Raw genomic sequence first — 23,699 nt, forward strand, 5'->3', positions numbered from 1 at the left:
CACACTTTTGTTGCGCTGAGGGCGTGCGGAACGGAGATTTTTTTGTTCAATGCCCGCCCTCGGGCCGCCCTGAGGGGCCCGGCCTCCCTCCCTCAGCGGCGGCGGCGCCTCCTGCTCAGGGCGCCGCCTGGCGGCCGCGCGGCGCGGGGCCCCCGGGGCCGAGCGGGACGGCGCCGGGCCCCGCCGCAGCACCGAGTCCGAGGTGTACGACGACGGCACCAACACGTTCTTCTGGTGAGGGGCGCCGGGCGTGGGCCGGGGTGCTCCGCGTGGGCCGGGGGGGGGCCTGAGGAATGGGGTGTGGAGGGGCTGGGAATGGGATGTGGGGGTCCTAAGGAATGGGATGTGGGGGATCCTTCCCTAAGGAATGGGATATGGAGGTGCTGAGGAATGGGATGTAGGAGTCCTAAGGAATGGGATGTGTAGGGGCTGGGAATGGGATGTGGGGGTCCTAAGGAATGGGATGTGGGGGATCCTTCCCTAAGGAATGGGATATGGAGGTGCTGAGGAATGGGATGTAGGAGTCGTAAGGAATGGGATGTGGAGGGGCTGGGAATGGGATGTGAGGGTCCCTCCCTAAGGAACGGGATATGGAGGGGCTGGGGAATGGCATGTGGGGGGTCCTTCCCTAAGGAATGGGATATGGAGGGACTGGGGAATGGGATGTGGGAGTCCTTCCCTAAGGAATGGGATGTGGAGGGGCTGGGAATGGGATGTGGGGGGTCCTTCCTTAAGGAATGGGATGTGGAGGGGCTGGGGAATGGGATGTGGGGGTCCCTAAGGAATGGCATACGGAGGGGGCCCCAAGGAGAGGGACACCGAGGTGTCTGCTCCCCGTTATCTGCTGTTCACGTGCCTCTTGTGTTGCTGATACCGGTGCTGGAACCGGCTGCAAGTGCTTCCCTGGTGTGGCCCTACCGCTAATTGTTTCCTGGCAATTTAACGGGAATTCAGGGCTGGCTGTTGGCAGCGGCACCTCTTTTCCCAGTGCTGGTCCCCACTTTTCCAGGAGCAGGATCTCTAGGGCTGAGCCTGACGGCTCGTCCTGCCTGGTGGTGCTTTGGAGGTGTTTCCCAGTGCCTTGGGAGCCCGCTGTGTTCGGGCAAGCATTCCTGCCTGATTCCAGTTATCAGCATGGTTTATATGGACTCCACCTCCTTCTCTCCTCTCCCTTAATCTTGGAAGGGGCTTTTTCCTCTTTTCCACCCAGTGATATTGGCAGAAAGCTGAAGCTGTTGTGCCCCACTCCTGCTGGGCAGGCGTTGTGTATTTTTGTGTGTCTCAGTCCATGAAAGGGGTGCAGAAACCCACGGCTGCCGGTGTTGGGCCAGCAGAGAAAATCAGCTTTTTGCTAAATTCAGTCCTTGCAGGAAGAGGTGTGTTCGTACCTGGAAAAGCGCTCCTAAATCCCAGCCTTGCTGGAGTTGTTCCATAAATCCCCTCAGCAGCACGCGTGTGTGTAGGCAGAGGTGTTTTTCCGTGTGTTGAACACACGTCCCTTTCCATGGGGAAAACCAAGCCGACACTGAAGACGCGCGTTTGGAACCCGAGCCGAGGGCGATGGGATTTGGCTGGAGCCTGGCCTGGAGGAGTGGGAGGGGAGGGCACTTGGCTCTCACCCTGCCAATCTGGGCAGCAGCGGAGCCGAGGGTGTTGATCCCGATGAAGGAGGTGACATTCCTGCCAGTGCAAGCTGCGGAGGAACACTGGGATGCTGTGGGAGCCCTGCAGGGACGTTGTGGTCTCGGGGACAGAAGGACCTTTCCTGGCGGGCACACCACGTGTAGGCTGAGCGAATCGCGGGATCCCCGTGCCAACCTTTAAATGGAAAATGGGTAAAGCTGTCCTTTCCTTACTGCCTCGTTAAGGGGGCTCCTGCCAGCTCTTTTGTGGAGCCTTAGAATACCTGGTTTTGCTGTGGAATCTCGCCTCCTTGCAGCTTTTGCTGTCACCCCAGAATGAACGCTGTAATGCAGTTAGTGGAGTGTTCCTTTGGAAGTCTGGATGTGTGCCTTGTTCCCTCAGGAGCTTCCCTGCGTCAGGTGGTCCCTTCCAGGAGGGCAGCGTGGACAAGTGTGTTTCCTAACTTCCCTATTTATCCAATTTTCTTTTCCCTAGTAGCTTGTGCTGGCAACCAGGAGTTTAAATGTCTGAAAAAGTCCCAAGGTTTTTCCTCCTGTTACTTTTGCCCTGTATGTGTTAGAGTATCCTTTGGTAATGACTCAGTTCCTACTGTGTCCAAGAATAAAGATGATCCAGGGGAATGATTTTCTTCCTGTGACCCTTGGGTCTCCTCTCATACTGTGGAAGTGGGCACAGGAAAGGGAGATTTTTAAAAGTGGCTGTCCTCTTGACTTTGGGAAAACATGGAATGCCCCTTCTCTTTGGAGTTCTGGAGTTAGGGATAAGGTTACTCTCACATTTCCCTCCTTTGAGGAAAATGAGAGGATTTGGGATCTATGGACACAGAAATCATTCCGGGAGTAGTTTAACGTGCAGAGATGATTTTCCTGCTGTAAATGTGGTCCTTGGGAAAGGTGGAGCTTCCTAGCTGGCTTCCTGCTCTTGAAAATCTGTTTGGAACTTTGGAAAACCACTTGTGTGCTAATATCTTTGGTCTTATTCCATATAAATGACTTGGAACTGGAAAATACTCCCTTGTGGGAGCCTGCTCAGTCAGTCTAACCTGGCAGCTCCCTTTGTCATTAGGAAATGCCATGGGAAGGGAACAGGAGGAAGCTTTCTGAGGCAGATCTGTGCTTTCTGTATCATTTATCCCTGAACTGATTTCCTGGTGGGGAGCTGGGAATGCCAAGCTTTCCTGGCAAGCCACTGGAACATGTTCCCTGTTGTTTCCAGCACCTTGGGTTGTTCTTGTCTGTGTGCCTTCAGCAGGAGCTTTCACGCAAAGCCCTGCTTCTTCTGGGGTGATCTAGTTGGATGTTGTGTATGATGTTCTCCTAGAATTTCTGCAGGTATTTCATAGCTTGTCTTTAACCAAAGGAGATTTTCCAGGGAAATGTCTATCCAGTCTTGATTTGAGGGTATTGGGAGGTGCCAGATGAACTTTTGCCACCACATTGTGACTCGGTGGGTTAATTGCTTTTTCAAAGCCTTACTTTAATTTGGATTTCATTAGCTTTAATGTCACCTTTTGATTATTAATGTGTTTTATCTCTCACACTAATAATCTCACGTTGCCAGCACGTGGATGTGATATTAATTCCCGAGGTCATGGTGTGGCAGCAGAGATCTGTGGAGCTCAGGATGTTAAAATTAATAAGAAAAGAACTAAAAAAGAGGGAATGGCAGCGACTCTACAGGCAGTGTTTGTAGGAATTATTTCCACCTTCTTGTGCAAAAAGTGTGGAATTTGCAGCTAAGGAAGAGGCAGTCCCTGCTGGCATGTTCCTCTCGGTGTGCTCAGTGTTGTGACTCTTCCCAGATGGCCTGGGAAATGAGGATATGTGTGGGCAAACCAGCTGGTGTTGGAAAGAAGGGATTGCTACTCAACCCAAAACATTCCTTACCCATTCCTTGTGGAGACTGCTCTTATCTCTGAAATACCTGGGATTTGCTAAGGGCTGTCTGCAGAAAGAGGTGGGGATTTATCCAGAAGAGAGATGAGGAGGATGGAATATCCCCAGGTTGGCAGGAGCTGTTCTCTGTGCCCTCTGCTGTGGGGTGTGTGTGACACTTCCAAGGCAGCATTCCTGGAGGTTTTGGATGTGGGATTTTTCCCTGCTTTAATGGCACCACGCCGAGCCACGCTGCCCGCTCGGGATTCACTGCACTGGAGAAAAGGAATGTTGCTCCAGAGCCCTGGCTCACCCTGCCATGCTTTTCCAGCCTGTGGGAATGCCCTGGGCAGGGAGCAGGGACATCCAGGCCTTGTGCAATCCCACTGAGCCACGTTTGCCAGCTGGTCATGGATGAGAGGGCCTTTGCCTTGGGAATTGTGCTGTGGGAATGGCATTGCCCTTTCCTCAAAGGAAGGGGGATGCATAGTTCTGCCAAGTAAGCTGGAAATGCAGGAGGAATATCTTTGTGGAGAGGGCCTGTCAGAGTTCAACATCCCATCTGGATATCAGGTCTCTATATTGCTTTTTTATTTTATAAACACATTCCTGAAGTTTTAAGGAGAATAGGGAAAAATCTGCTCAAAGAATGTTACCTGTAATTCCCTTATACTTGTCTCAGTAGAACTGCCCTAAACTATCTTCCAAGACACACATGTCCATAGGTTTAACAAAAAAATGTTTAATAATCAAAACTGGGCATTTGTGGAAGTTGCAAGCTCTGTGGAATTGATGGCAACTTCAGGAACTTTGGGAACTCAGTCTTTCCTCCTCAGTGGAAGGAAAACCCCGGATTTACTGAAGCTTTGTTGTTGACCTGAGGTTCTGGGTCTCTGGAGGTCTGTGCTCCTGGGCTTCTTTGGGGAGATGGCAAGGAAAAGGCACGTTGCTATTTTGGAGTGTCACAAGTCCGTACGGAAATTTAATCGGCCTCGGGTGACTTCAGGGACGTGCCGAAGATGTGCGACTGCTCTAAGAATAGGGACTCTTGTATGGACTCCGAGGGTTTAAACAGATTTTAAAACATAACTTGGAGCTTCAAACCAACAGGGATATTTGTATGGTTGGGTTTGAATTGAAGTTTTCCAAATGGTGTGTCTATCCCCAACAGCTGGCCTGTTAGTTACAATTTTTATTTCAGATATGGTTGGTTTTAAATTAGTATTAATTTTTGTTGTGTCCTATTCTTGACACAACCCTGTGCTGCTTTTGGAGGAAAGGGTTTGTTGTACTGTTTGGCATATTTTCTTAGAATTTCTAGGTGATGTGTTGGTTTATGGAGGGTACAGAGCTTTGACATCCATTTAAAAATCTCTTTCAGGAATGGTTTAATGAGTTTGCCATTATTTGGAATAAAGAATTAAATAATGAAAAAGTCACTGACAGGTTTTTGGGTCTGCTGACAGATCCTTTCACCACCAGCTGCAATTAATGCAACTTTTTTAACCCAAGGGGCAAACTGGACTGGCTCTCCTTTGGAATTTTGTTCCACTTAAGAGGACTGACCAAAATATTAATAAATAAATTCTTTGCATTGTGTTCCAGTGATTGTTATTGTGTTTAATGGAGTTGTTGCATCACTGGTGACAAACAAGCCATGGATAACAAGGGTGCGGTCCCTGCTTAAGCTGATTTTAATTTGTGGGAGATTGAATGAGGCCATGGGCTGCCTGGGTGTTACTCTCTCCTTTTCAGCCAAGGATCTGCCAGAATCTCCCAAAAAATGACATGTTTAGATAATTTCCTTACATCATTTCTGTCATGGACTTCAGCTGGAAAATAAAAGTGCTTATAGTCATTTCCTTGACAGACCTGCTGCGTCTCAGTGTGACAGGAGAATGACCTAGCATGAAAAGAGAAGTTGGGATCAAACTTAATCCTATTAACTAGGAAAAAACCCACTTTTTTGTTATCTGCAGTGCGGGAGAGCTTCACTTGCTCTCACTTGGTGTTTCAATTAGCAGGGCAAGGGCTTGTGTGACAACAAACCTGATTTATTTCGTTTCAGTCTCCCAGGGCTTGAGTGGGGAAAGAGCCAAATGTGTGGTGCAGAAAGGCAGAAAAATAAGCCACTTAATATTCCAGCTTTTTAACAGTTTGGGATTTGTTGTGAGTTCTCTTCCTGGCCATAGATTTTTTTGTGCTCAGGTACATCTGTTTTGCAGAGTTTTTGATGTGAAACCTCCCAGATCTGGCTGCAGTTTTTACCCCCTTTGCTTCGGGCATGTTGCCCAAGCTCCTGTGTGTAATTCTAAGGGGAAGATTCCCAGCTTAGCTCTTTTCAGCCTCCCAGGCTCCAGGCCAGGAGAACATAAGCCTTTCCATGTAATTCCTGCCTTGCTTACCTTGCTGGGTTGTTCTTAGCTCTCCTTCCCCTGGTGTGTTATTTTAAAGTGTATTTGAAGATGAAAACAATCCCCTTGTGCCGTTAAATTCATCCTGATCTCTCAGACAAGCCCTTCCTTTAAGGAGAGCTGCTCCTTTTTGTGGGATTTTATTTTGTTTTTAAACTCCTGAGCTGTGAGAAGACATGGTGTACATCCATTTTTCCTGGCTTGTTTTCCTCTCTGAAGTGGATTTGTGTGATGCTTTTCTCCCTCTCATTGCTGTGTCACTGCTCACAGCTCTCTGCCAGGGCTGCCAACTTGCTCTTTCCAGAAGTCAAGCCCATCTCCAGAGTCTTTCATCCCAGCTCCTGGAATTCATGCTGTGCTGGAAGCACCTTTACCTTGAAAACCTGCTAGGAGGGAATCTGGCAGCATCTGGAGGTGAAAGCTGAGCCACAAGGGAAGTGATGAGAGAGCAGCCTCTTGTTTCTTCTTCAACAGGGCAGCTGGCTGGGCTTCAGGCTGGTGGCTGTGGCACCAAAAGGAAATGGGAAATGCATGGGGCTCCCCAACACTGACCCTCACTGTCCTACAAGATCCTCACGGGGAGGAACGCAGCTGAATCATCTTTGTGCTGGGAGAGGGGCTCTCAAGGTGTTTGTCCAAGGGAGGACCTGCAATAACTGATTTTTTGGCAGTTTGTGGGATCGGAATGCATTGAAAAAGCAGCTGCATTCAGATCCCACAAATTGCCAAAAACTGTGGGTGTTCAGGTGGTGAAACAGCCAGGTGGGATTCCAGATGTGTTTTCGTAGCCTCTTGAAAAATAAACAACAATGTAACAACTATATATAATACATAATATCTATAACTCTACAACAATATGTATAACTACTTTGTATGTAACAGTATAACAATATTGTATATATACAATATTGTATATATAACAATATAACAATGCAACAGTAAGTGCAAACAGCCCAGAGTTCATGTAACCTTTGTGGTGCTGGCTGTGGCATCCATTCATTCCATCCACGTGTACCCGCAGCCAGCAGGAGCGGGGCGTGATTGCAGCGTGGGCTCCGTGCTGCTGTCCTGCCTCCTGGCACAGGCTGCTCCTGGGAGAGGCTGGGTTTACTTCTCCAGCATCCAGGGCAGGCCCCACGTGAGCTCTGATGGCTGGATCACCTGTCCTGGCACCTGGGAAGATGCAGCTGCCCAGCAGGAGCTTGCAGCTCCCAAGCTTTTCCCTGGGTTTTGGCACACTGGTTCCTTGCTGATTCTGGAAGTGCTCGTGGGTCCTCGTGTTTTTCTGCTGGAGCTGGGGGTCTGTGCCCCTGGGAGAGCCTTCAGTGCCAAACTCTGTTCTGGCAGGGGCAGAAGAGGATTGTGTCTGCTTATGAGGTATTGCCTGTGTGGGATTGCAGGGATGCTGTGGAGAACGTGGGGTTTGCAGTAGGGTGGAATTTTTGTTCACTAGCAGCCTTGGACTTTCAGAGCAGTTTTAGGTGAGTTACTGTGGGGTTGTTTCAAGGGAAGTCAGTGGATGGTTTGGAAATTCCAAGGTTTATTGTGCACTGTGCAGCCTGAATATACAAACCTTGGAATGACTTGGAGATGGGATGTGAGCTGCTGTTACAAAAGAATATATAAAGAAAATTGAAATAGAGCCAAATATGTCACATACAGACACTTTCTTTTACAAGTTTTCTCCTCCCTTAAGCTTCCTCTTTATAGGTTTTTTTTTTATTAGTTTGTGTTAAGGGATGTTATCCTCTAAACCAAAACTCATGGTGTGTCCTTTGGCCTTATTTGAGTTCCCATGCTTCCCAGCTGGGGCCAGAGGAGTTTTCCAATGAAAACAGTAAGTGACTTCTCATTAGGAAGGGAATTTTCAACTTGAAGTAAGAAAAGATGTAGACATTGTAAGAATATATAGGTTTTTTTTTTTATTAGTTTGTGTTAAGGGATGTTATCCTCTAAACCAAAACTCATGGTGTGTCCTTTGGCCTTATTTGAGTTCCCATGCTTCCCAGCTGGGGCCAGAGGAGTTTTCCAATGAAAACAGTAAGTGACTTCTCATTAGGAAGGGAATTTTCAACTTGAAGTAAGAAAAGATGTAGACATTGTAAGAATATTCTCTGTGTGATCAGGGGGTGTAGGGTGGGGGTGTCACCTGGCTGGGTGTGCTCTGCTTGCTCTGCTTCCATAGGATCACAGAATCCTGGAATGATTTAGGCTGGAGGGGACCTTAAACTTCATCCAGTCCCAAGGGCAGGGACACCTTCCACTATCCCAGGTTGCTCCAAGCCCAGTCCAGCCTGGCCTTGAACACTTCCAGGGATAGGGCAGCCACAGCTTCTCTGGGCAGCCTGTGCCAGAAGAATTTCTCCCTGAGTGCTTCACAAAATCCATATAAACCTCCAGGCTCCCATGGATGAGGATGTTTTACTGCTGTGGAACAGCTACCCAACTTTGCTGTCATGGTTGTTCCCACAGAAACCCCTTGTGCTAAGTGCACTGAAACTGTAGGAATATCCCTGGAAATCTGACATCTTGAGGTGCCATCAACAGCAACTCTTCTCCTTCAGAGATTTTTTTAAAATTTTATTTTTAATGACTAGTTTTTCTTGTGTAATTCCCATGTCTGGAGTGAATTCCCTGTGGTTGCTCTCAAAGGCCTGTTCCCTTAGCTGCAGTTTTGATTAGTAGGCTGTGAAATAGAGCAGCACTGTCAGGTGTGGACCTGCCAAACCTGGGGAGACACCTGGAGCTGTTTAGATCTGGGTGTTTGCACTGGGTGCTGGTTTTTTCCAAGCTGCTGCTGATCACATGCAGTGCCACTGTAAGTTCTGCTCTCTGTGCTCTGCAATACAGAAAACATCAGTGTTCCTGACTGCTGGCCGTGGCTTTGGCCTCCTGAGGCTGCACTGGCAGGGTGAGATGTGAGTTTTCCTGCTGTTTAATGTCAGTTTTCTCTGTTCTGAATTTCAGGAGAGCTCATACCCTGACAGTCCTGTTCATCCTCACGTGTGCATTGGGCTACGTAACCCTGCTGGAAGAGACTCCCCAGGACACAGCCTACAACACAAAGAGGTGAATATCTGAGCAATATCTGAGCAATATCTGAATGGGACGGGGTGTGTTTTGGAAAAGGGACCTCCAGTGACCCCTGCACTCCCTTGTGGAAGTGCCTGTTCCCTTAGGAAGTTACAAAAGCAGTCATAAGTCTGTAAGCTTCTCTGATGCTGATCATTGAATTCAACTTCTAATCAGTTTAGTGTCACTGTCAGGCCCGTGGCTGCTCTGTGGTGTGATTTAAAGCAAAATACAAAAAGCTTGCTAAAGCCTCCTGGCTGGGTTTCTTTGGCGAGGGTTCTGTTGCTGTTTCTTAAAATAGCCTTTTCTTAAAAATAACCTTTCCTTAAAATAACCATCATTTCAAAATGCTGGGAGCTGTGACTAAATTTTTCTGGCTCAAATGCTTTTTGTAAAATTCTGTTCAGGATTTCAATACAAATCCTTGTTTGTTGTTGAAAATTGCTGTGAGAGAATGTGTAGCCCAGAGGGAAGCTCTGGGGAAATAAGAATGAATCTTACATGTGTGGTCAGTTCCTACTGTAATTTAAACTGATCCAATGTGGTTGAATTTCTGTCCTTTTAAAATACAACAGGGAAGAAAAAGGAGCTAGGAAAGTGGTGTTTTAAAAAGCTAAGCATATTTTAAAGATAAGCTGCAAAACGTCATTGCTAGAAGCAAGAAAATAATTGTTTTCTACCAGTCTGGTTTCTTAAATATAATGAAATTTTTCCCCTTGCTGTTGAAGGGGTTTTTTTCCTCTTTTTGTACATTTCTAAAATGACTCAGGATATAGCATCCATTGTCCAGGAGATGCAGGAATTGTGGTGTTTCCTGAGATAATCTTGGCTGTTGTTCTGGCAGTTACACAGTGCCTGGGGGTAATGGAAGTCCCACTGAGAGCTGGGATTTCACACGTGGGGGTGACATGGGACAAGCTGGAAGGTGTCTGGAGCTGGGAAAGGTTCTGGAAGGTTGCTGTGTGAACAAATGCTGTTTTGTTCCCAGTCATAATGAGGGAGGCCAGGCTGGAGGGGTGGTGTGGCCTGGAATGGCCACTGAGAATTGGGAAGGGGAAGAGCTGAAAGAGAAGTGATGATGCATCCTTAGGGAGTAATACAGAGCTAAGGTGACTCAGTGGAATATCTTATTATTGAGCTTAGAGCCTCGGCTGCCTTAATCAAAACAAACCCAGGGAAGATTAGTCAGCAGGTGGATCTTTCAGGAAACACGAGTTTTTGTGTGCTTATCCAGTGCCCAGCTGTTAAAATCAATTTACAGCATCATGCCAAGAAAGGGGCAGCAAATGGGTTTTGCTCACTTCTGCAGCTCTGCAAGGTCTTGGCACAAAAATCCTTGAAAAGGAGCATCCTGAGGCTTGGAAATATCTTCCAAATATTCCAGGTTTCACGTGTCTCTGGACAAAAGGAGGTATTTCAGAGCAGGGTAAGATGGGCACGGTGTGCATCAGTGTATCCATAGCCCAAATTATCACAGATTTTGTATTTTTGCTTTCATACTTTAAATCAGTTATCCTGCCCTAAGAGCTTTGTCATTCCTGCAGTTCCAAGCCCCACCCAGCACGAGGCTGTCCCTGTGTGCTGGTATTCCTTGGGAACACTTGGTGCCTAATGACCAGGGGGGGCTTTGTCACCAGGGAGCAGAGTCTGGAGCTGTCACGGGGTTTTATTTCCACCTCCTGCACACTGACAGTGAAGCAGTGTCTGGGGTAGGTGCAGAGCCTAAATACACACTTCCAAAGGCTCCAGCCTCCTTTGTTTCCATGCCCTGGCTGAGGTGAGCTGCAGTAGCTGCTCAGAGCAGTAAATTGAGGTGAATTTCCCAGATTTGCTGGCTCTGTGTTTCCCGGACTGGAGTCTTGGGATGGCCCCACCTTCCCCCCTATAAAATCAGGATTATGTCACCCTATAAGATGCTCCATGCAGTCACTGGCAGGAGCAGGGTGAGAGGTGGATTTGTGGAGTCACTCACAGGAGAAGTGATGGACAAGAGCCGAGTGGGAGCAGGAACCTCTGAGCTCACGGGGTGTGGTCTGACATTGGTGTTTGCATCTGTTACAGGACTTCTTCTGTCCTGCAATAGGGCAGGGCAGTGAAACAATTAAAGGAGGATTGTTTGGGTTTGTTTTCTTTTAAAGATAGGATTGCAGGAGCTTTTTATATGTAAATGTAGTAAGAGTTCATTGGGATCACACACGTGGTCGGACTGTCCCTGGTGTAAGAGCAGTGGAACATTTCCTTTGTTAGGCAAGGAGAGGTTTGCTCTGATCCTGTCTGGTCCCTGAGAGCTTTATTCCCACTGTTCTTTCAGCCATGGGATAGCTCATCCTGAGTGACAGCTGTGACATTCTCCTCTGTTCAGCCTGGACTGAGCTCCAGCACTCAGTGTAGCCAGATAAACACTGAGCACCTCCTCTGCATACCACAGAAGGAATCCACAGCTCCCAAAGGTTTTGAATTCTGAGCAGGGTGTCTGAGGGGAAAAAAAAAGTTCTTTTATTTCCCTAAAAACACATTCAGGTTTAAAAACATCGGTGAGCTTCAGGGTTGTACATTGAATTTCCAGCTGGGAAATGTCTCTCCTGAGATGATTTTTTACACAGCTCTTGGCAGTCCCTGCTTCCCATGGGGACAGATCCAGGGATAGGTGGGCTTGCATGCTGATCTGCTGCTGTGGCTGAGCACCCGCAGGGAAATGGAGGGGACAGGAGGCCAAAGCCCTCTTCCAGGGCTTGTGGTGCCCGAGGGGGTTGTACCAGCTGTGCCAGCATGGATCCAGCCCGGGAAGGGACAGGGAGTGGGAGCTGGCTCCTTGAATCCCAGGACAAAGGGCCATACACAGCTCCTTATTGTCCTGTGTGTCTGAATCGACTCTCAGAACAAACAAGAGTTTGTTTGTGCTGATGGAGCTGCTGCCAGCCTCTCCCTTTTTTTAAATTTTTTATTTGGTTAAGTGTTAAAATGATTTTTGTGGGTAGACTTTGCTGTTTTGTGCCTTCCTGATTAGCTGCTCAGGAAAATCCATTGGCTGTGTCCAGCCAGGTGAGGAGAGGAGAGCCCTTCTCAGGTGCTGGAGCATTCCTGCCTCAGGCCAGGATGCTGCTTAGGCATTGGAAGCTTCCTAAGGAGGTAAATTAATGAGGATAACAGGGAAAATTTAGTTACCACTGAGGGAAAAAAAAGGAAATTGAGCTGGTGTGGTTATTTATGCAAATCTGTGATTTGCTTCCAAACTTCCTGTGGTGAACTTGAAGTAAGTGAATGTATCTGGATCCCCAGCATGTTTCAGCACAGCAGCTCTTGGGCCAAGAGTGGGTTTTAGAGGAAGGAACAGAGCTGAGCTCCTGTGGTGATTTGGATCCAGGATTTGAATTCCAGCTTTGGGAAGACAACCCTCCCAAGCCCAGGGCAGTGGTCTGGAGCCCTCAGTTAATGACTGAGTTGGGATGGGGTTGTCACACCACACAGGACTGGAGCTTCCAGATGCAGCCAGGAACTCAAAATGCAGAATATTCTCATTATTGGAGGTCAGCTGAAGGGGTTTTTCCCTCCAGATCTTTGGAAATCCCCGTGGAACTGTCTATTCACAGGTCCATTCAGCACCTGATTCTGGTGTGCTTCCCAGTGTTTAAAGCAAGCAGAATTACTGAGTTAGATCTGTTAACTAAACCCCATTTTTGTTTTCAGGAAGCACAAACATTTATACTCAGAGGTGAATGTTACAAAATATTTTTTTGTAAATCCTTTAGTCTTCTATTTTGAAAGGTTTTTTGACATGTTTAAAGCACAAACAGTCTCCTCTTGCTTCTGGTTTATAACATTTTCTCTCTGGCAGCAAAATTACTGGGTATTTTGTGTGATTTCTGCAGACTGAACCATTTTATTTGCAGTCAGGGGTTGCATCATTTTCTGCAAACATGGATTGAGCTCTTTCCCAGTTGTCCATCCTTTCAGCCAGCTCTTAAGCAGGTGAAATGAGACAGCAACCAGGATCCAGTGGGAATTGAAGTGCAGTAAAAGGAGCACTTTTGGATTGCTTTATGCCATTTAATCCATTAAAACTAAAGGAATATGCCCAGGGTCGTAGGTCTTTGGTATATTTGGGCTTCTGGTCTGATAATTTATTTTTATTTAAAATCTCTGTTATGTTCCTTAGACTCTGTGTTATGATTCCAGCTCTTGAAATAGCAGCAGTGCTGGTGTGGTCTGGAAGGCTCCTGCTTGTCTTTAATTGGTTTAGAAGCTGTTTTGGAGTGGTGACAAGTCTGACAGCTCCTTTTTAAATTCCATGGAAATGTAGTGAAGCAGTGAGAGCTGTCTCACTGCTAAATCCTGTGTGTCTTTGTGAGCCAGTGGGAATAAAAGCTGCTCCCAGACACAGGGAAGTGTTTGACTTGCTGTGATCCTCAGCCTTCTTTTGGCTGTTTTTTCTGGATGGTGTCTGGATCCATTTAAGAGGGACACATTCAGCAGTTAAAGAACAAGGGCCAGACATTTCTTTCATCAGAGAACATAATTTGCAGTCTCAGGAGGAGGATGAGGCAATAAACCAGAGTGTTCTGTTCTTCCTTGCAGAGGAATCGTCGCCAGTATTTTGGTTTTCTTGTGTTTTGGGGTGACACAAGCTAAAGATGGACCATTCTCAAGACCTCACCCAGGTAATTCACCCTGCTGGGCTCACTCAAATCCTCCTGAGCAAATGCTCCTCACTCAAATCCTGCCTGGTCTGAGAGGGAGGTAAATGTTTGTGTTGCCTGGAGAGCAGGTAAGTTGTAATTTCAGTAATCACAGGTTCCTCAGCACTGCACACTGATCATGGAGGCTCCTCCATAACCACCTGCTGGACATCCATGGAGCCTGGAGATCTGTTTGCATCTCCCTGGTTTTGCTTCCTGTTGTTGCTAAAAAGCTCTGTCAGAACTGCCAGGTTCTTAAACTTGAACTTCCCCTGTTTATCCTCGTTTTTTTCTCCTCTCTGTGCTGGGACTGCACTTGTGACCTTTTCTCCAATGCAGGAGCACTTCCTTAGCTCCATGTCCATTTTCCACAGGAGATTAGAGGCCCTTGATTATGATTTTAAAGGTTTCTTGTAAGACTGGAAGTCTTGAAAGCATTTGAAAGCACAACACAAACCTCTTCCAGGTAATAAAATAGCAGGTGAAACACGTAAATATTTAAATGGCTTTGATCCTTTGCCTATTTTTAGATGTGAATTGTTGAAAGAGGAAGAATTAAGAGAATTCATATAAGCTTAAATAATATTCCTGAAAGCACTGGGCTCCTACAGCCAAATAAAGCTGGGTTTTATGCCAGAAATTTAACCCAGCAGCCACCCCACATCCCTCAGCCAAAGCAGGCGTGGTTCCAGAGCGGTGCCCTCAGCACACCTCTGCAGACCTGGGGCTTCATTAAATTTGCCTTTCTCATTAAATAGCAGGTTTTAGTCTTTCCTTCTGTTCCAGTTAATTGTGGTTCCTTCTGTTAAATCAGTTCCTCCTTTTGAGGACACCAGTGACACTTGGGTGCACCCAGGTTTTGGAGGTTTGTCTGGGCTGGTTTTATTCCCTAGAACAAAGGGAAGTTTGGCTTTTAGTCTTATCCTCAGTGTAACATTTCCCCATAACATTTTGGGTTTCTTTTGAGCTTTCTGCTTTCAAATGTCCTCTCCAGAGCTGCAGGGTTATTTTGGGGATTTTTGTGATAATGTGATGCTTCCCAAATTCCTGATTCTGGAGCTTGAAGCTGTGTTAGGAGCTCCTCTGTCACTCCAGACCCTTGGGATCATCTTCTCTGCTGTCCCTGCCTTCCCTGCTGCTCCTGCTGTGTGTCATTAACCTACTTTTCATTAAGGCCATTAAGGAAACTGATCCCAGCCACTACCTTAGTGGCACCTGTCCAGACTGGTGGCTTTATTTCTTTTTTTGGTTGCCTTCTCAGCATTCCCAGCTTTAGCCAGGGGCTCATCCAGCTTTGCCATTTTCCTGATCTCACACATTTTCTGCAGTTTAATAATTTGCTACATGGACAGACACCAGCTGCCTCCCTGTAATTCAGAAATGTAGGATTGGAAATAAGTAGGTATGACTGTTCAGACAAGACTTGACCAACTTGCCCTGCTTTTATCCCATTTTCCACTGGCTGTGGTTCTATCCAAACCTTCACTGCTTTAGCCCCAGGGGAACAGTACAGTGCAAGGGACAGATCTTAAACTCTGCTTGAGGATCCATTTATTTATTGGTGGGTGAACAGCCAAATTTGGGGAGCATTTCCTGATAGAATTAATCCTGGGTACAGCCAGCATCTGTAGCCTGTCTCCTTAGGATTTGCAGATAAATCTCCCTGCCAGCTCTGGAGCTGCTGCTGTGGGAGCCCAGGGATGCTTTATTGCCTGTCGAGATAACACGTCCACGCTGTCATTCCAAAGAAATTTTCCATGACAGTTATTAATGCCCTGAGAAGCAGCTTTTAATATTCTCAGCCTTTGCCAGGAGTTATTTTGACTTAATGCAGGCTGTGTGACAGGATGAGCTGTTTGGGGAGTAAATTGTGAGGGTCTGGAGTAACCTGTGGTATTGAGGGCTGGGAATGTGCGGGCAGGGACCAGGCAAGGGCAGCACTGGTGGCTCTGGAAGGAGCAGCCCCAGGGCAAGCGTTTTCCTTGGGGAAACAACCCAGATTTTTGTGTTTTTTACTCATTTAGCCCCTCAGGCAGAGTGGGCCAAACCCTGAGCAGAAGTAGGGAAAGAGGCTGGTTGGCTTTAGCTTGCTGGGATGTTCATGCCCTGTTCCCAAATCCCTGCAAGGCAGCAGTTTAATGTTTGATCACAGGAATCACTGGGTTATCAGGTGTGTCAATGATTAGTGGAGACCTCCTTACTCAGGAGGAAAGCCCTGATTGGAGGGAGGCAAAATGGCAAGAGAATGAAAGGAAAACAAGTATTGGAGACATGCCAAACATAACCTTACAGCTATAGCTGAGCCTGACCCAGCAGGAGAGACAGCAGCGTTTGCACAGGCTTGAAAACATTTGGGGTGCAGGTACTGGGTGTGTTCAGAACCTCTGGGGGATTCTGTGAGCTGGGGAGAGACCACAGCATTAAATCAGAACCAGATCTCAATTTTTAATATCTTTTTTTGCTGAGCCTGCTCAGCAGCTGCCACAGCCTTGTGTACAGAGGGAAATAAAAGCTCAGACAAGGATTTAGATTTCTCTGCTTTCTGTGTCTACATCACTTTCAGGACCAGTCTGTCACTTTGCTGACTGTGGGCAGTGTAAAATCTCTGGTGCGAGGTTTATGGGTTAGAAAAAAAGACATTTTTTGGTATCTGGCAGTGACATGTAAGGGTGGGAGAGGTGTGGTGATGAAAGATTAATTCTCCCTGTTGGTTTGAACGTGGTGCCAGTTTGGGGAGAGGCTTTTCTCTTCCAAATAATCCTATGACAATGGAGGATTTTTTTTTATCTGTTTGGTTTTCCCTAAGATTCATTTTGGAAAGACAAGTGGGCGAAAGCTTTCACAGAGCTCTGAACTGCTGTTCTGCAGGCCACACCTGCCTTTTTTCTTTTTCTTTTTTTATTTCCCAGAAATGTAAAATAGGTGATTCTGATGAGATTAATTAGCAGGTTTGCTGCAAAAAGGTTTCACTTCCCACATTGTGGTCTCTTATAATGATGTCCTGCTTTTAAAAATGTGTGGAGTTTGTTAGTATTTTTGCTTTAGTTTTTTTATCATTGTTTCTTTGTTTTGGTTTGGTTTTTATTTTTTTTTTAATAATTTATTTCCTACTTGAGGCTGAACTGGATAAAGACATGTTTTGGGAGAAAACATCTCTTGAGGAGCTCTGTGGGGAGTTGATTTGGGGTTCTGAGCTGATAAGTCTGTTTACTTCATTCTTGTGTAATTTATGCCTGGCCCTGCTTTGAACATCACAGTGCCTTGGAATTAACAGAGAGAAATTCCAAGGCAGGCTTTAGGGTCCTGGTTTCCTGGCAAACCCTGCTGGGATTCTTCTCCATCTCCCCCATGGACCTGAGGAGGGAGAACTCCATTTCTAACTAGGAAACACCTGAAGGCAGGTCTCATACTGAGAGTGCTGTGTGATGTTTCTGGAATTTCAGTGTCCACCCAGAATGTGTGTGGACACTGAAATCAATTCCCATGTGTAGAATCTTGGGATCTGGGTAGGGAAAACTGCAGGAATTGTGTCTGTACCCACCCTGTCTCTGCATCAGCCTCTCAGGGCAGGAGACAGAAATATTGAGGGCGTTCAGAGCATGGAACAACAACCAGGCTCTGGATGGATCAGGGGCATGGATGAGCCTGTGGGGCATAAAACCCCCATCCAGGATGGGCTGTGACCCAGGGCTGGGGCTGGCAGGAGAGCTGGGAGTGTGCAGGCACTGTAATTTGAGCATCCTTTGCATTCAGGTGTCACTGGGTGTGCACATCTGTGATCACACGTCTGGGGAGGGCTCCCTGCAGCTGAGCCTTGCATGGCATTTCTTATGGACAAGCCTTGCACCCAGTACCTGCTGAGCCTTTGGTCTGCTTGCTTTTAATTTCATTGCAAGTAAAAGTGGAGTTATCTTTGGGGTTTTGAAATGCTTTCTGCCCCGTGGGGACACGACCTTGTCCTCAGGCCAAAGCTGGGCTGCCTTGGTGTGTCTGCTGCAGCCAAGGCTGGACAGGGCAGGTCACCTAGGACCAGGGAGAAAGCTCAGGAAGGAGCAGGTTCTCCTCCAAGGACTGCTGGAAAGCATTGCAGGTGGCATATTCCTTTCCTTCTGCTTCTTAACTGCTGAGTTTGTTGGGTTGGAGAGTTCGAGACCCGGATCCCTTCTCCAGATCCAGGTCAGTGCCTGAGCAATTCCAGCAAACTTACACAGCAGCCTGTGTGGGAGTTGAAGATCCTTTCTGGCTGTAGCCCTGAGGGAGGGTGGGGAACACTGTGCTTGGAAGCTGGGAATTAGAATTCCGTGGTGGGAGCATCTCTTGGAATGGAATTGGTTTCCTGAGAAGCTGTGGCTGCCCCATCCCTGGAAGTGTTCCAGGCCAGCTTGGGTGTGGAGCAGCCTGGGACAATGGAAGGTGTCCCTGCCCATGGCAGGGGGTGGAATGAGATGGGCTTTCAGGTCCCTCCCAACACAAAGCATTCCAGGTTTCTGTGATACTGAAATAAATGAAGAATTAGTTTATGGCTTGCTCCAAAGCTGCTGACATCCCCTGTGTCTCTCTGCAGCTTACTGGAGGTTTTGGCTGTGTGTCAGCGTGGTCTATGAGCTCTTCCTCATCTTCATCCTCTTCCAGGTAAGTGACTGACACCTCCAGCTCCTAAATGCCACTTCCATGTGGGAATCAACTCCTCTATTGTGTTTATTTTCCTGCCGACTACAGGAGATGCTTGGTTTTGTGAGATGGAATCATTAGGCTGTTTAATGAAACTATGAGGCTGAGGGAAGTGATAATATAAAAATATTTCACCTGCTCTGACCTCCAGTCACCCTCAGCCTGGGGTAGACACCATGTTGAAGTGGTTTTAGATGGGCTGGTGAGGGAGTTCATGTTCAGCAGGTGGTGTTTCACAGTCCTGTCTCTGCCCTGCTGGGCCATGTGTGACTCAGGGGGAATTCACCTGGTTTCACCTTTGGAAATATCTTTTACCTGGAGTGACAGGTTCTTTGTAGGTGTGGGGGTTTTGCAATAAACCAAAACTTCACACCCAGCTTTGTGTGGTGGCAGGAACTGAGGGGGAGGCTTTTCATAGAAAGATGTACCTTTGGTGCTCCCAAATTAAACATTTTACCATATCTTGTCCTTTAGTAAACTGAGAACTTCCCCCTGACTTGTACAATTCTCGGAAGTTAAAATTAAATATTTTGAGACAATATACTCATCAGGCAGCTCTAAAAATCATTTTGTGTGAAAGAAGGATGGGGGAATGCTTTTTTTTTTTTTTTTTTTTTTTTTTTTTTTTTTTTTTTTTTTTTTTTTTTTTTTTTTTGAGGCCAGTTTTTTTTTTTTTTTTTTAGTTTTACTTCTAGAGGCCATGTGACCTTGAGGAAGTGGAACTGGTCACCCTGGTCTTTTCCAGCCATCCTTGAGCATGATATTCCTGAGTTGCTGCAGTCAGACTGAGTAGTTTTTATTGGTTTTACTGGTGTAGTTCTGCATTCCAGCAGAAAAGCCTGGGGTGGCTTTGCTTCCCTGTGGCAGCATGTGGTGTCAGCAGAGATTTAGTGGTTAAGGAACTCCCTGCTGTTGCTCAGCTCTTCACTAAAAATACATCATTGCCTTGCCCAGGTTTAAATAAGGTTAAATTCTGCTGAGTCTGCAGGTGGCTGAACTTCCTGACAGCAAATCTGAGCTTGCTCATGGCTGAAACTTGTCCCAGAGTTCAGCAGTTTATACTGTAATTTTATTATTACTCTGTTAATTAATTTTGGCTTTGTCCAGCTTTGCTGTCTGTCACAGATGTTCCAGGGTCGAGCCTGGACCACAACACTGAGTGATTCCATTGGGAAATAAATGCTCAGCAAATGTGTGGCTGATTTAGTGACAGATGAGTTCACATTTTGGTCATTTTGATAATTCCTTTTTGCTGCTTTTATGGGAGCTTACTGGAAATAGGTGTTGGGAAGGATGAGCTGTGTGAAGCTTCTGGGAGAGATGGGGAGCACAGAGGAGTGGCTTGGGGTAAAACATTAAAGATCACTGATTTTTCATCTTTAAGGTCACTCTGTAGCCATTTTTTCCCTTAATATTTAAGATTAGAGGCTCCAAGTCAGGTGTGTGTGTGTGGTGCTCAAGGCCTGGCTTTATTTCAAGACTTGTTCCTCAAGGAATGTGCAAAAGGGTTGATTTGGAGATCAGTGTTGGCCTCAGTGGTGTTGGTGCCTCCTGTGTGTGAGCCGTGCTGGTTCTGTGTTCCCCTGCAGACCGTGCAGGACGGGAGGCAGTTCATGAAGTACATCGACCCCCATTTAGGGGTTCCTCTGCCAGAGAGAGACTACGGGGGCAACTGCCTGATTTATGACCCTGGCAATGCAACTGATCCCTTCCACAACATCTGGGTAAGGAGCAAACTCACTCACGGGGCTGGTTTTGGGTAAAAAGCTGCTGGATTGAACTCTTCAGAGTGCGGCTGTGAGTCTGGCTGAGTGCTGAATCAGAGCACAGCCTGTGACTGACTCTCCAGCCTCTTTGTTTCTCTTCTCTTGACCTTTCCTGTCCATCAGATGGGGGTGTGTCTCTCTGGATCCCAATTACTTGATGGCCCAGGGTTGAACTCTTCAACAGCTCTTCTTTCTCAGCTCCTTGGTGTCAAATTTTCCCCTCAGAGTTTGGATTTCTTGGTGTGCTTGAGGAGTCTTCTCCTCAGTCACCCTGGGGCACACAGCCCTAAAGCTGCACCTCAGAATCCCAGAATGGGTTGGGTTGGAAAGATGATGTAACCCCCTTTAGGGCTTTTCTGAGTCCTGAAAGCCATCAGGTTTCTCACTGGCAGAAATTCCAGGGCAAAGGAATGATGGTTGTTTTCAGCTCCCTGATTGCATGGAGTGAGGAGCACCCAAATCCTTTGGGTCTACCCTGTAAATCTTCAGTGCATCAAAAACTGGAATAACTGGGATCTGATAAAAGAAGGGGGAAAGGCATTGTGTCCAGGGACTGGCAGGGCTGGTAAGATCTAAGAAGCTCTGCTAAATTCCTTCCTGATGAAGGAGTGCAAGTGTTCATGTGTGGAAAAAACAGACGCTTGTTGCTGCATTTTTCTTGGAGTAAAAAAAAAAAAAAGGGGCTGTGACCTTCATACTCTTTTTGGTTTTCAGGACAAGCTGGATGGATTTGTTCCTGCTCACTTTTTTGGGTGGTACCTGAAGGTAAGAATGGCTCATTTCACCCTGGGAACTCCGCTCCTCTGTTCCCAAAGCCTCACTGCTGCTGCTTTTGTGGTGCCAGGCCTTGCTCATTTAAACCAGGCTGTTTGTAATACATGAAAATACATATCAGTGTGTGAAAAACCTTTTTCCCTCTTTTTTTTTCTCTATCTCCTGCCCATGTTAGGCCACCTCATTTCTTTCCAGAGCTTTGTTACGTCAACAGGCTCCTTCCTTCCTCCACAGGGATTCATCCTGGGGTCAGATCAATAAAGAACTTAATTCCTGTAGCAACAGAAATGCTGGGACAACCTTTGGAAGTGGAGTGTGGGGCTGGCAGTGACAGTGATATTCCCAAAGGCAGATGCTGCTGCTGCTGCTTTCCCAGTGGCATTAGATCAGGATTTTAAACCATTAAATGGGCAGTGGTTTAATTCTTGGTACTTTTCAATTGGTATCAAGCAACTGCAGAAGGAATTCCAGCTGTGCCTGTCTCTGGCAGAACATTCAGCAGTGTTTTGCTGATTACTTTGGTTTAAATATTACCTTTTCTAACCCAAGCAGACTGACTGACTCAGGAGATTTTGCCCCCTGCAGACCTTGTTTGGGTTTGCTATTTAAATAACAACCTGACGGAGCTTGGCTGTTCCAAAACAAGCTGGAACTGTTGGTTTGTATTTTCTTGTAAAAGTGCAGATGTGTTCTGTGTGTGGTTAATCTCAAAACCAGAGGTGAATTTGCTGGCCATGGGGAGACCTGGACTTCAGCTTGTTCTGTTAATGAACTGAATTCTAAATTTAGAAAACTTGGATTGTTTTTTTTTTCCAAGAGAATTGCATTAGAAACTGGGCTGCCCAGCTGGAAGAAGGTTGGCTGCTGGATTTTCTCAGGGCCATAGCATATTTTTTCTCTTAAATATGTTTAATATTAACCTATTTCTCTTTTCAAAAGCTGGAGGTTGAATGTGTTGTCTCAATAAACAGAGATGGGCTTGTGTTTGGATTTTTTCCCCCAAATCTCAGAGCACCAGGGTGGCAATATTGAGAATGAATGGGCCTCATTCATCAGAAATTATTGTGGCTTTGAAGTCGTTTAGAGCCCATAAAAGGCTCTGAAAAGCCTTTTCTGAGCACTGCAAGAACGATGCTGCCTGTGGTGGTTGAGCACCCAGTAATTCCATGCATTTAACTCATTTCCCTCCTGCTGAATCCCATTTTACCAGAATTTATCATAAGCTGTATTCCTGTGCTGGTTTTGGCTGGCGTGGAGGTGATTTTCTTTAGTGTCATTCCTGTCTCTTGTGCAGGTAATGGTGATAAGTCGAGAGGCCTGTGAGCATTTGGACCATCATCTCACAAAAATAAAATTGTCCCGAGTTTCCTGATCCTTTTCTGGATACTGGAGACAAGATCTACACCTGTAGATGTTTTTTAGCAGCTGTTTAAAAGGCTTTTTTTCTCCCTTCAGACTCTGATGATTCGGGACTGGTGGATGTGCATGATCATCAGTGTCATGTTTGAGTTCCTGGAGTACAGCCTGGAGCACCAGCTGCCAAACTTCAGTGAATGCTGGTGGGATCACGTACGTACTGCAGGGATCTGGGTTTATTTGGGAATACAGATGTTACAGGGAGGGCTGGGAAGTGAGGAGAGCTGAGTTGTATCCTGTGTGTGCTCCCTGCTCCTTCTAACTGTTTCTGTACTTTGTGTGTTACAAACACTTGGACATGGTTAAATATTTGTTTGGGTTTGTTTCACACCACAGGGAGGATCTAAAGCTGTACCTGAACATTTTCAAAGATTTGCTGATAAAGCAAATAAAAACAATAAAGCAATAAAGTCTGAAATTCAAAGAAAGGCAAAACTTGGTGTGAGCTTAAAGGGACACCCTTTTAAAGTTGTGTTTTATTTTCCTGTGAGGTGTAAGTTGGTGCCAGAGCAATCAGAATTCTCTGCAGTCAGGGCATACAGCTCTGGGTCTGGGTTGGATGGATTTTGGGAAGACCCAAGTTTGGGGTCATTTGCTCCATGGTTGTATTTTCAAAAGTCAGTGCATATTAGAGACATCAAGCCAACCTTTTTAGCCTTCAGAAAACCTGTGGAATTAACACTCTGTCCCACTCCTTGGAATGCAGGGGTGTGCCTGTAGTGATTCCCTTTCCCAAGCTCTAATGTTCCTTCCCCAGCATCATTCCTGTGTTTCTCCTTCCAGTGGATAATGGATGTGATCTTATGTAACGGGTTAGGAATTTACTGTGGGATGAAGACCCTGTCCTGGCTTTCCTTGAAAACCTACAAGTGGCAAGGGCTCTGGAACATTCCAACCTACAAGTAAGTTGGGGAGGAGGGAACTCCACAGGCACAGCACAAAGGCTGGGCCCCTGTTCAAGAGCTTGGTTGTTCTGTTTGGGTTAATATGGATTAAAGAATTCCCAGGTGTTCAGATGACTCCAGGATCCAGTGACTGATTGATGCAGGGAGGTTTGTTGGAGAGTTTTATTCCGCTTGTGAGTGGGATTGTTGGAAATACACCTGTGTGTCCCAAACATTGCCTGATGGCTGGGAGTGAGGGCATCCTGTGGAAGTGAGATTATTTGATGAAATGGTTTAAGGAGGTGCAGGAATCCAAGTTTGCATCATACTTCCATTCACAGCGAGGATCTGTTTGGTCTTTTTGCATTCCCTAGTAACCAGAACTTCACAAGAACTAGGACACTGGGAATTAAAATTTAATAAATCCCTTGTAGTTGTGTACCAGTAATGACCCATTGTGCTCTGTAGTGTCTTTGCTGAGCAGAGCAGAGCTGCTTACAACAGTGGG

The 23,699-nt window shown here is 46.5% G+C and overlaps 1 protein-coding gene across 1 annotated transcript in view; it reads left to right on the plus strand.

Annotated features, from left to right (window-relative positions):
* The first annotated feature begins 1,690 nt into the window (after positions 1–1,690).
* PTDSS2 (phosphatidylserine synthase 2) overlaps positions 1,691–23,699 on the plus strand; it is a 28,754-nt gene continuing 6,745 nt past the window's right edge. Inside the window, exons 1-8 of the mRNA XM_039706604.1 lie at positions 1,691–1,835; positions 8,900–9,001; positions 13,580–13,662; positions 18,245–18,312; positions 19,941–20,075; positions 20,832–20,882; positions 22,347–22,460; positions 23,091–23,209. Of these exons, the coding sequence (XP_039562538.1) occupies positions 1,825–1,835; positions 8,900–9,001; positions 13,580–13,662; positions 18,245–18,312; positions 19,941–20,075; positions 20,832–20,882; positions 22,347–22,460; positions 23,091–23,209 (683 nt within the window). The 5' untranslated portion in view covers positions 1,691–1,824. The remainder of the gene's footprint in view (positions 1,836–8,899; positions 9,002–13,579; positions 13,663–18,244; positions 18,313–19,940; positions 20,076–20,831; positions 20,883–22,346; positions 22,461–23,090; positions 23,210–23,699) is intronic.

The sequence above is a fragment of the Passer montanus genome, unplaced genomic scaffold (genome assembly GCF_014805655.1).
Source record: "Passer montanus isolate IOZ18808 unplaced genomic scaffold, ASM1480565v1 scaffold195, whole genome shotgun sequence".
In the NCBI taxonomy this organism is placed as follows: Eukaryota; Metazoa; Chordata; class Aves; order Passeriformes; family Passeridae; genus Passer; species Passer montanus.